The sequence below is a fragment of the Carlito syrichta genome, unplaced genomic scaffold (assembly GCF_000164805.1).
Source record: "Carlito syrichta isolate Samal-C Ts95f unplaced genomic scaffold, Tarsius_syrichta-2.0.1 Scaffold84677, whole genome shotgun sequence".
Classification (NCBI taxonomy): domain Eukaryota; kingdom Metazoa; phylum Chordata; class Mammalia; order Primates; family Tarsiidae; genus Carlito; species Carlito syrichta.
Window position 1 is genome coordinate 73,622 of NW_007028773.1, and position 12,815 is coordinate 86,436.

Here is a 12,815-nt window from a genome sequence, read left to right on the forward strand (position 1 = left end):
TATTCTTCAGCCTTTCCAATACCTTTGCAACAATTTCCTAAGATTAATATGTCTTTCCCTGTATGAAATAGAGTGATTTCTGTTTTCTTGACACTCATTTATACAGTATTTTGTAACAGAGCAGTCCTAGGAAATTATTCCTCAAATATGAAAAACTGAGTTTAGTACGCCCAAACTACCTTAAGTTACTATTTTGCCACTATGTGTATATGCCATTTTCCACAGTAATAAGGGCATCATGAAGTTTAAGTTCACTTAGTCAGAGAAGCAGCTCAGATCCTAAGAGGTGCTACACTGCTGCTGGAACCACTGGGACTCCATGAAGCTGCTGTTTCTACCTGCTGCCAGTCTTCTACCTCCCTGCCATTTAAGAGCACCAAAGAATGGGAATGGGGTTGCCAGCCGGAGAACAATAATTAGCAGGAACTGTATCGGAGATGTTAACATGAGAGAGAAAAAAAGTTTCTTGATTTTGACAAATTTAGGCGTGAAGGAAGATGGAAAGGCATTATTCAATAAGTAAAATTACAGGTTGGGATAAAAGGGCCTTTTTGCTGCAAGCCAACACAAGCAGCAAGATGTAGGGAAACATATAGGAACCGTTTATACCCACTTCAAAAACACTCTGTAATAAAGCTGCACAAGGATGGACCTTGATAAGAGCATATTTAAAATTCATTTAGAAAATAAATATTTGCTTTAATGTGAGTTTTATATTAAATATTCATATATTATATATTAATACATAAAATATTAATTTAGTAACGCTACTAACTGAATAATTATCTAAATTATTTTACAGCTTGATTATAAGCAATCATAAAGTTAACACTTTATCACTGTCGGGCACAGTGGCTCATGCCTGCAATCCCAGAGCTTTTGGGGGCCTATGCAGAAGGATCACCTAAGGACAGGAGTTCAAGACCAGCCTGGGCAACACAGTGAGACCCTATATCTAATAAAATACAGAAACAACAAACAAACAAGCCCTTCTTTACCATAAAGTCGATACTTACCAAGTGCACTTGTTGCATCTTCAAAAAGGTTTGACCGAGAAGAATCTCCTGATGTACTGTAAAAGGATTTTTAGAAAAATCACATCTCAAAAAGTACATAAAATTTAATTTATATTAGTTTGGTAACTAATTCCAATTTGCAGGTGATTCTTTGATTTTAATTAAATATAAAAATCTGGCCATAGTATTTAAAGTCTCTTCTAGATTACATACAAAAACTTTAGCTATAATATTTATGGCTTGGGGAAAATGGTCAATCTTAGTACGCCTTTTATTCTGAGAATCTGTCATTTTAAAGGTCCAAAGATATACAATAATACCCTTATAGACAGCTTACTATCTACCTCAGGAATACAAAAAAAGATAGTGCATAATTATTTCCCTGAAAGAACTTACATGAGAAGTTAAATAATCTATAAAATCAAGTCACAGCAGAAGAAATATCAAAAGCACATGCAGAAAACAAATCAGGCTACAGTCTTTACACAGTGAGGTGTTACAGATATGTTTTGAATGTAGAAACAGAAAGCATCAAGTCAAGGAATATAACATATACAAAAAAGGCAAAGGTGGGATCATTTCAAGTTACAACCTAAAAGAAACCAGTTTAAGTTTCTGTCAGGGAATTGTAGGAGTCTGGGATTAAAAAACATAGACAAAATTATGAAAGACCATGAACAGCAAGCCAAAGAAAAATAAACTGAAGTTTGCAAAAATATTAAAAGTAGTAGCTAGATTCACACACATACACACACTTCTGCCCCACTTTTAAAAACAAAAACATATTATATTTCAGTTCTGAGAAAGCCTCTAGCAAAAGCAAGAGCACCCAAGTTTGGATTCATAAATTACTTAACCTTTCTAAGCCTCAGTTTCTTCATCAATACAATGAGGTCAACAAAAGTATCACATAGTGTGAAGTGTTGTGGCTAGGGTTATGGCTAATATAGTGCTTAGCAAAGTGCCTGGCATATATAATGCTAAAATAATCCTTCAGTATAATTTTAAAAGTTTCTTCATTAACTAGGTAGTAAAACTAACAGGTAAATAAGGCAAAATTTCAGAAAAACAACATATAAAAATGAAATAATTTCCCTACCCAAGACTCCTAACCAGAGACAACCACTACTACATCAGTTTCTATTTAAAAGAACAACAATTTGTATCTTGCTTTTGTGTTTTCTGGCTTAACAATTAGTCCACGGTCGCACAACTAATCTATTTCAATTTCTTCCCACAGATGAACCATATTTCATTTACGGGACCAAATCAAGCTATTATTAAGGAATGTAGTTTGGTTTCTCACTTTAAAATTTTTTCTACAGTCAAATTTATTAATCTTTTGTTATGACTTTTTTTAAATGACTTTTCCAAGTTAAGATTATTCTTATTTTTCTCTTGTTTTCTACTAGCTTCATGTTCACATTAAACACTTATCTACCTAGAATTTATTTTTATGGATGTACAGTATGAGGGACCCATTCTTTTTCATTCCAGATGGTGAGGCATTTATCCCAATGGTATTTTCCCCACAGTGGTCTGAAATTACATCTTTATCTTATTTTAAAGATTCACAACCAACTAAATTCACTTCCTAATACTAAGAGCGGGTTTAAAAAAAAATCTGAAGCTGATTGCTGCAAACTTCTGTTGTTAAGCACAAGTGAAAAGGTCTTTTCTAAATTGTCACCTTTTTCACTATACAGCTGAAGGTTGCAGACATGCCTCAGATACCAATGACTAACATTCCATACTTTGTATTTTTATTCAGACTATAATCCCAAAAAAATAGTCTTCCATGAGTTAAATTCACACCAGCGGCAACCAGGAAAATAACTTGGAATGACGTAAATTCACATCAGCAGTCATGAATGAATGAGTTAAGTTCCTATATCTATTGGGTTCAATTTCTAGACTACTATCCATTTCCCTAAGCAATCTTTCTAATACGAGCCATTCCCAACTGTTCTAATCATTGTGTATAGTATATTTTAAAATCCTGTAGGACAAGTTCCCCTCAGAATAATTTGCAATCTTTTTAGTTTTTAAAATTCCTCAAGCACCACAGATAAGACTGAGTATACATATACTTTAACCACCATTCTTCACCACTGATTCTACCTCTCTACTTCTTCCCTACTCAACTACAGAAGAAACTACTCATCGGTTGGTGTCTCATCTCTTTTCTACTTTTTTCCTTCACATTAACATTCATACCCGCAAAAAATTTACAGTGCTATTGTTATAGTTTTTGCCTAGTTTGTGGTTACTGCCTACACAATTTTGCAACCTGTTTTTCTTTTCCACTCAACAACAAAGCCTTGAAACCACATTCATTTAATATGCTTATATATTACACGTTTTAACTTCCCTGTAGCATCAGGTATCAGGGCTTCTCAAATGTTAGAAAACCCAAGAATTCACACCAGGAGAGCTTGATGATTTCTGGGACCCAACCCAAGATAATTCTGATTTAGAGGTCTGATGTGGGGCCTAAAAATTCATTTCAAACACAATTCCAGTGAGAAGATGCTATCTATATACTTTGAGTAGCTCTATTGTCTAGGATGAATAAACCATAGGTCAAGTTGTTTCCTTACTGATGAGCATTTAGATGAATTCCAATTTGTCCTTGATTACAAATAACACAGTCCCTGTGCACAAGTGCAGTTTCTCTAAGGCAAATATCAACAAGTGGAATTTGCACTGTAATAGTCGTTTTAAAGAACAAAATTGGCCCAAAGAAACAAATCCTGATAATGAAATGTCAGACCAGTGGTGATGGACAAACTTCCTAACACCTCGCAAATTGATATCAGCACATCTGATTTATTCTCTAAGTTTTGGGCTTTACAGGATGCTAGATGTCTTCCTGCATACATGAAGAAACTAAGGCACACGTAAGAAGCGCACTCAGAAGCTTGCTGAGTTTCTCCTTTCCTCTTTGCTTGTGATCTTTCTCTGAGATGCTAAATTTGAGAAATAAGTAGTTAGTACACAAAGTCCAACTAAATAAGAAACTTAAGTGTCTGTTTCCGGGATCACTGACCATCAAACTTACTTATGCAGCCTTGTAGGTCTGAAAAAGTAAACCTGACGCTTCAGAATAGGTAAATAAATCTGAACCTCTAGGAAGAAAAAAAACATGATAACAAAGAAAACAAATTTAAACTGATGATATTAACACATTAAAATGTGTTTATTTTGGAATTCTCACACTATGAGCTTTTACAAGGAGCTTAAAAAGCATTAAAGAAAATAAGATATATTGTATTGACTCAAGACATAATTAAGTTTACAATATTTAAATGGCTTGGGAAACCAATTTGTTAAGTACATAAGTTCCCTCTAATACAGAGAATTAACTTATGTAATAGCTTAACTTCAATCTAAGTGGTCTCCACTAAGTAAGATAGTTAAATGCAATTTCTAGCTGTACAAGGGAGAGATGAATCAACCTAGGCAATAGTGTCATATAAGGCCTAAAGCTGCGTTCCAAGCAAGCATAGGGAAAATATTTTATTGCCTAAACCTGTGCTATCTTCTCAGGAAACCAAGTCTTTGGAAGGAAATCCAGAGTGAGCAATGAACCAAGCAGATGCCTCCCAACATGGCTGACTGGGTCAGACACAGAAACCATGCTTAAAGGCAGGACACTAAAAGGATCGCAACTACATTTGTTTTGAGCACTGTCATACAGATCATAGACACCCTTCCATATCACAGTATTTCCAGTCACTGCACAGCTTCCCATTGTGTCTGATTCTGATTCTAAGGATCATGTAAGTGCTGCCACTGAGGTCCTGAGTTGCACTAAATCATAAAACACAACCAGCTCCAGTATCACTGAAGGCAGGCTATAACATAGTTCATGCTATTAGGCAAAAAAGGGAATGCCCTGTATAATTTCAAGCCAAGAGAATCCTGACTAAAGCATTTGCTTTGGTCCCTTACTAACCATCTGAGGAGAAAAAAAAAAAAAAATCTTTGCTCAATAATGCTAACTGATGCTGGGTGCAGTGGCTCATGCCTGTAATCCCAGCACTCTGGGAGGCGGAGGTGAGAAGACTGTTTGAGCCCAGGGGTTCAAGACTAGCCTAGACAACTTGGCAAGACCTTTTCTCTACGATAAATAAAAAAATTAACCAAGCATGGTGGCATGCACCTGTGGTTCTAGCTGCCTGGAAGGTTGAGGCGGAAGGATTGCCCGAGGCCAGTAGGTCAAGGCTGCAGTAGCCATGAGCTTGCCTCTACACTCCAGCCTGGGAGACAGAGTGAGATTCTGACTCAAAATCAAACCAAACCACACCAAACCAAACCGTCAACTTTCCAGAAGAAAATATTTCTTGCTTCCAAAATATCCCAGTACTTTTACCATGTTTTTCTAAAGATCTACACAGGCAGAAGCTTAAATTTCTATACAAGTTCAACAAAGACACAGATATAATAATGAAAATTGAAATTGTATGTTCAACAAAAGGTGTCAACAATTCCTGACTCTTACTCAGCACTTACTGTGTATGCTCTTCCACCTACATCTTTGACATTAATCTTACTTAACCATTATAACAACTTTATGAAACAGGCCCTACTGTCATCCACATTTTACAGATGAGGAAAAACCCAAAGATGTTAATTACTTTCCTTTTTCCTATAAGAGCTAACAAATAGCTCCAAACACAATGAATAATGACTGACTGGTTTTTGCCTTTCATCCCCCACCCCCCACCAAAAGAGTACAGAAAAGTGGATTATAGAAATTTGCACTTATATCATCCCGAGTAAACTACCAAGCAGACACATAAAACATATTTCAGTCAGAGTTCAAAGTTTTAACAAAGCTTAACACAGTAGATACAAAGTCAGTTTGATCAAAACAATAATCAAAATACATGCATGAAGTTTTTGTTAAACACAGATCTGGAGACAGAGTTTCCTAGCATCCAGTTCTTACCTGTCAGTTGATGTTGGGCTAGTAGCCACTGGTGCCTCTGCTGGCTTTTCTGCAGGTTTCTCTTGTTTAGTTGCACTAGCAGGTGCAGGTTCTGAAGAGGCTGTCGTTGATGCTGGAGTGATGGATGCAGGTGTGGAAGTGGGAGCCAAAGCAGGGGTGGGGGTTGGGGCCTGAGCCACAGTTGTTGCTGTGGAGGAAGTAACTGCTGTAGTGGTGGCAGGATTTGACTGCTGAGTTGTAGCTGGTGTTGGTGCTGACACTGCTTTAGGCTAAACATATTTTTAAAAAACCAATATAATTATGATAAAATACTATATATAATCTGATCTTGTAACAATTATGATAAAATACTACATATTGCCTGTATTGTTACTGGATGCCAGAAACAATCAGCATTAACACAAAGTTGTAACTTGAAAATAATTTTGTAAAATGACATAATAAATGATCAACAATAGCAATCTGTTACTCTTTCAAAATTCATGAGGACATATATATACATTTTATCTTAACTATCAACCTCAATTAAGCTTTAGCCAATAATTTCAGTCTTCACGTCAAGTTAATGAGTACCAAAGACTGGGCACAGTGGCTCATGCCTATAAACCCAGCACTTGGGGAGGCCAAGGTGGGAGGATCGCTTAAGGCTAAAAGTTCTAGATCAGCCTAAGCAACACAGCAAGAGCTGTGCCTCTATAAAAACATAAAAAAAAAGCAGCCAGGTGTGGTGACCCATGCCTGTAGTCCCAGCTACTCGGAAGGCTAAGGCGGCAGGACTGTCGGAGCCCAGAAGCCTGAGGCCACAGTTAGCTATGATTGTGCCATTGCACTCCAGCCTGGGCAACAGAATGAGACTCTGCCTCAAAAATAAATAATATATACAGATATGTTCCCCTTCCCCAAGAAGGAACACTGTTTTGCATAAAAAACTATTTATGCAAGTTGGTTATAACTTTAAAGTATCTACATATTGCCATTTAAAAAGCATCACCAAAGCTATTTTCTTGAAATGGAAGTATAAATATAATTATTTACAAACATGTCAAGTATTCTGCTGTACTGTATTTTAGGAGAAAACTCCCAATATCAATTATAAACCAACAGGTCCAAGTACAAACAGGTTAACAGCATTTTTAAATGTATATGTAATTAAACACAAAAAAGGCCAAATAAAGTTATAATCACATGTTAGCACTCTCTGAACTTGAAGCAGAACCATAGAGCTTCCCATAAAGCAAAAAGCAATTATAGTTGACCCTTGAACAACTAGATCTGAACTGCACGGGCCCATTTATACATGGATTTTTTTTCAATAAAAGTTACGCAGAGTGTGCCTGTCTCTCCTGCCTCCCCCACTTCCATCTCTTCTACCTCTCCCCTCCTGAGACAGTAAGATCAACCGCTTCTCTTCCTCAGCTTACCATTTCAATGTAAAGACAATGAGGATAAAGACCTCTTATGATCATCTACTTCCAACTAATGAATAGTAAAAATATTTTGTTATGCTCTTAATAATCTCATTTTTCCAGCTTATATCATTATAAGAATATAGTATATAACATTCAAAATATGTATTAATCAACTGTTTATGTTATTAGTAAGGCTTCTGGTCAACAGCAGGCTATTGGTAGTTTTGGGGGAGTCAAAAGTTATATACACAGACCAGCATAGTGGCTCACGCCTATAATCCCAGAACTTTGGGAAGCTGAGGCGAGAGGATTGTTAGAACCCAGGAGTTTGAGAGCAGCCCAGGCAACATAGCAAGACCTCATCTCTACAAAAAAAATTTAAAAAATTAGCCAGGTGTTGTGGCATGCATCTGTAGTTCCAGGTACACAGGGAAGCTAAGGCAGAAAGCAGGAGGCAAAGGCTGTGGTGAGCTGTGATAGTGCCACTGCACTCCAGCCTGAACAACAGGCTGGAACTCAAGGGGGAAAAGAAAAAGATTATTACTCAGCTTTAAAAAGGAAGGAAATTCTGGTACATGCTACAACGTAGATGAATCCTGAAGACATTATGTTATTAGGTAGGCGCAAAAGAAGTTGAGGTTTTTGTACTGCTGAAATTTGCCATTTGATATTGGAACACATTCTTAAATAAATGTGGTTATGCTATACATCATTTTAATGTGCATTTCTCACTTTATATTTTTTTGCTAATGACTTATTACTTGTTTATTTTATATTTATTTTAGATTATGGAAATGATGTTAGACAAGAAGCAAATGTGAGCAATTTTCCTATTCAAGTTCAAAACAGGTTGTAAAGCAGCAAAGACAACTCGCAACATCAACACATCTGGCCCAGCAACTGCTAATGCATGTACAGTGCAGTGGTGGCTCAAGAAGCTTTGCAAAGGAGGCAAGAACCTTGAAGATGAGGCACATAGTGGCCAGCCATCAGAAGTTGGCAATGACTAATTGAGAGCAATCATCGAAGCTGATTCTATTACAACCATATGAGAAGTTGCCGAAGAACTCAACATCGACCATTCTACGGTCATTTGGCATCCAAAGCAAATGGGAAAGGTGAAAAAGCTCGATAAGTGGGTGTCTCATGAGCTGATAAAAAAAAAAATCGTCATTTTGAGGTGTTGTCTACCCTTATTCTCGCAACAACAAACCATTTCTCGACTGGATTGTGATGTGCAACAAAAAGTGAACTTTATGCAGCTGGAGACAAAGCAGCTCAGTGGTTGGACCAAGAAGCCCCAAAGCACTTCTCAAAGCCAAACTTGCACCAAAAAAGGGTCATGGTCACTGTGTGGTGGTCTACTGCTGGTCTGATCCACTACAGCTTTCTGAATCCTGGCGAAACTATTACATTTGAGAAATATGCTCAGCAAATCAATGAGATGCATCAAAAACTGCCCACGCCTGTAGCCGGCATTGGTTAACAGAAAGGGCCCAATTTTTCTCCATGACAACACCGACCACATGTCACACAACTAACACTTCAAAAATTGAATGAGCCGGGTGCGGTGGTTCATGCCTGTTATCCCAGCACTTTGGGAGGCCAAGGCAAGAGAACTGACTGAGCCCAGGGGTTCAAGAACAGCCTGGGCAACTTGGTGAGACCTTGTCTCTACAATAAATCAAAAAATTAGCTAAGCATGGTGGTGAGCGCCTGTGGTTCCCACTACTTGGAAGGTTGTGGTGGAAGGATTGCCTGAGCCCAGCAGGTTGAGGTTGTGGTGGCTGTGAGCATGCCACTGTACTCCAGCATAGGCGACAGAGTGAGACTCCTACAAAAAAAAAAGTTGAACGAATTGGCCTGTGATACCTCATCCACCTATTCACCTGACCTCTCACCAACCAATTACCACTTCTTCAAGCATCTCGACAACTTTTTGCAGGGAAAACAGCAGCAGGATGCACAACCAGCAGGATGCAGAAAATGCTTTCCAAGAGTTCATCAATTCCCAAAGCACAGATTTTTATGCTACAGGAATAAACAAACTTATTTCTCGTTGGCAAAAATGTATTAATTGCAATGGTCCTTATTTTTGTTAACAAAGATGTGTTTGAGCCTAGTTATAATGATTTAAAAGTCACAGTCCCAAACTGCAATTACTTTTGTACCAACCTAATAAGCCAGTCACAAAAAGACAAATACTGTAGGATTTCACTTATATAACGCACTAAAGTAGTCAAATTCAGAGACAGAAAGTAGAATGGTAGTTGCCACGGGCTGGAAGGAGGAATGGGGGAGTTAGTGTTTAATGGTTTGAGTTTGAAAAGATTTTTTTAAAAGAGAAAACCAGATGATACAAGGTTTTCTCACATGAGTCCTTAATAAGTTCTAAATATAATAAGTCCTTAATATAATAAGCCCCTAATATAATAAGTCCCTAAATATAGAAAAATCAATATGGTTATAAGGAAATTGAAAAATTTTCAAGTCCAACAGACGTAAAACTGTTGGATTGCTTTCTGTTTCCCAATACAAAAATATACAGTAATTAAAACTTATTTTTTTCAACTCTATTTTTCTATTATCAATTACTTTGTGACTTTTGAAAAACCCCACATCTATTCCATTTTGTCTTGGATGAACTAGTTTCAATTACTGATTTAAACTTATTTTCAGTGCTATAAGTAACACTGTTCTTTCTCAGATTATGACAATTCAATCCTAAAAAACAAATGTCATGAGTACCATTTCTCCATTTGTCTTAACTCTCCACTGCATGATGATGTATCTTTAAATAGACAAGTATATAAGTAAAACATTCTCTTAAAGAATGTGTTTACTGTTTTAGATATTTTTATTTTTATAAATCATCTGAAATATATTTCAGTCCAATAAATCACAAAAAAAGTTCCTGTTTAAAAATTCCTCACAAAAGTCATTCCAACATTTCTTTAGTTGACTTTTCCTTTTCTTCGTTTCTAAATATAAATTCCTTCACTAAGAGACAACACTGAAATAATGAGCTTACAGGTCTTTTCTGGCCTGAGGAGTTTGTTTAGTACAAACTACAGAACAAGGGGCCCTTCTGGGAGCACAGGCTACGGATGCGCCTGGGATTCGAAGCAAACTACAGAACAAGAACACTCAATCAATTTTTAAGCACATTTTAAAATAATTACATAAGTAATTTTACTGTTCTACCAAAACAATTTTAACATGACATTTTCTATTTCAATTGTTTTAATTTACATAAAAATCACATTAAAACTATCAATTTATAAAGAAATAACTTTATGGTTGATCTAGGTAAATTCTTAAAATGCTTAATAATAGTTAAACACACACTACTATGGAAGCGTATAAACTGTACCCACTGTGTGGACTTAGGATCATTATTTTCCTTAAAAGACCCATGCACATAAAGACATACAGAATGAGGCTGAAACTTACTTTTGTCACCATAACCACCACAAAGTTTTTCTCATCAATTTTATATTCTTTGAGAGCAGTATCATCATTGAGGATTTTGCCTGATACATTAAGAAAAAAAAATTATTTAAGGCAGAGTCATCTTTGTCTTACACATAACTGAAGTTAAAACAACTCAATTAATCGCCAACATAAATTCTATCATTACTCCCTCCTCAAAAAAAAGTACCCACTGAGCCAAGATAAAAATAAATAGAAGCACATTAGTTAAAAAAGAAATAAGCATTTAATTAAAAGATGTCAAACGTATATACTGCATACAAAGCATCAAGCAATTTTTAATTGCTTAATTATATAAAAAACTTGCTAGGTAACAAAATAAGAAAGAGGTCCTGAGAAAGAGGAGATCATGAGGACAAAGAAAATTAAATATTCTAAATGCCCAGAGGTCTCCTGGAAAATAACCTATATTCATTCCTGATGTGGGGAAGAGGAAAGGGAAAAACTTCCTGCTACCCCAAATACCTGAGCAATCAGAAATGTTCCAATTCAGCCGAGCTTGGTGGCTCAGCCTGTAATCCCATGCTTTGGGAGGTTGAGGTGAGTGGATTGCCTACACCCGCGGGTTCGAGACCCGCCTGGGCAACTTGGCATTCTCATCTCTACAATACATCCAAAAAAAATTAGTCGGGCGTGGTAGTGTGCGCCTGTAGTTCTAGCTACTTGGAAGGCTGAGGCGGAAGGATCGCCGGAGCCCAGCAGGTCAAGGCTGCAGTGGTCGGGAGTGTGCCACTGCACTCCTGTCTGGGCGACACAGTGAGACTCCAACTCAAAAAAAAAAGAGAAATGTTCCAATTCTATCAAAGCAGGATACTAAAAGTACTTCTGAAAATGACGTGGTATACAAGAAAAGGCAAGATGCTTTAGAATCTGGCAATGTACAAAGATGTACACAAGACCGTGGTCATGCTGTAGGTCACATAGTAGGTGGGTCGGGATAACCCTGATGTTTCCTATTTCATGCATTGTTTTCCATCTTTAAAAAGCTACTGAATCAAAAGTGGCAAGCATTAAGACAGAAAGAAATAGTTTCTACTCTGGATAGGAATGAGAAAACAGGCCAAGGTCAGAAACCAGAAATTCGAATTTTACTCTTATGTCTGCCTCTTAAGGCTTCTAAATTCTGACCTATAAAAATGATGGGGCTGAATTGCAGGGCTAGTATTTCCTTTATACTGTCTGCGTTGAGGAAGCACTAACCAAAAAGAGACAATAATTCGTGGACAACCAAAGACCCGTCTTACAACAACGGCAGTGTTCAGTATTTCCTTTGAAGAACAAAGAATATTCTCTACTAAATTCAGGTATGAAGTCTTTTTTTTTTTTTTGAGTCGGGAGTCTCATTCTGTCACCCAGGCTAGAGTGCAGTGGTATGATCAGAGCTCACTGCAAGCTTGACCTCCTGGGCTCAGGTGATACTTCAGCCTCAGTCACCCAAGCAGCTGGGACACTACAGGCATGCACCACCACACCTGGCTTTTTTATTTTTTTGTAGAGACAAGGCCTCGCTATGTTGCCCAGGCTGGTTTCAAACTCCTGGGCTCAAGCAATCCTCCTGCCTTGGCCTCCCAAAGTGCTAGGATGACACCACTTTGGGAGGCCAAGATTGCACCCAGCCAAATGTATTTTTAATATACATGTTCCTCATTACCAGTGAGCTTTGTTGAATTCATAAACTCTCAGTCATATCCTTTGTTGCTTTTTTACTGGTCATCCTTTCTTTATTGACTTCTAAGAATTCTTTATATAAGTTGAATACTAATCAATTTTTTTCTCTAGTCAGTTATAGAATCTTTTAACATATAATAATAAATTTTGGGGTATTCTCCAATCATGGCTGAAATTTAATTTTACAGGAATAATTCCAAGTACATTAATAACACAACCAGTATAAAAGGTTTCAATTCAATAATTTTTTAAAAAAGCTCAGTCTGACTAAAAACA

The 12,815-nt window shown here is 37.0% G+C and overlaps 1 protein-coding gene across 3 annotated transcripts in view; it reads right to left on the minus strand.

The window, feature by feature from the left end:
- Positions 1–12,815, minus strand: part of RAD23B (RAD23 homolog B, nucleotide excision repair protein) — a 48,682-nt gene that overhangs the window by 18,256 nt on the left and 17,611 nt on the right. For all 3 annotated transcript variants that reach the window (XM_008056491.2, XM_021711547.1, XM_008056497.1), the window contains exons 3-5: positions 10,833–10,912; positions 5,971–6,239; positions 1,017–1,072 (exon numbers count right to left, since the gene is read on the minus strand). In XM_008056491.2, the coding sequence (XP_008054682.1) occupies positions 1,017–1,072; positions 5,971–6,239; positions 10,833–10,912 (405 nt within the window). The remainder of the gene's footprint in view (positions 1–1,016; positions 1,073–5,970; positions 6,240–10,832; positions 10,913–12,815) is intronic.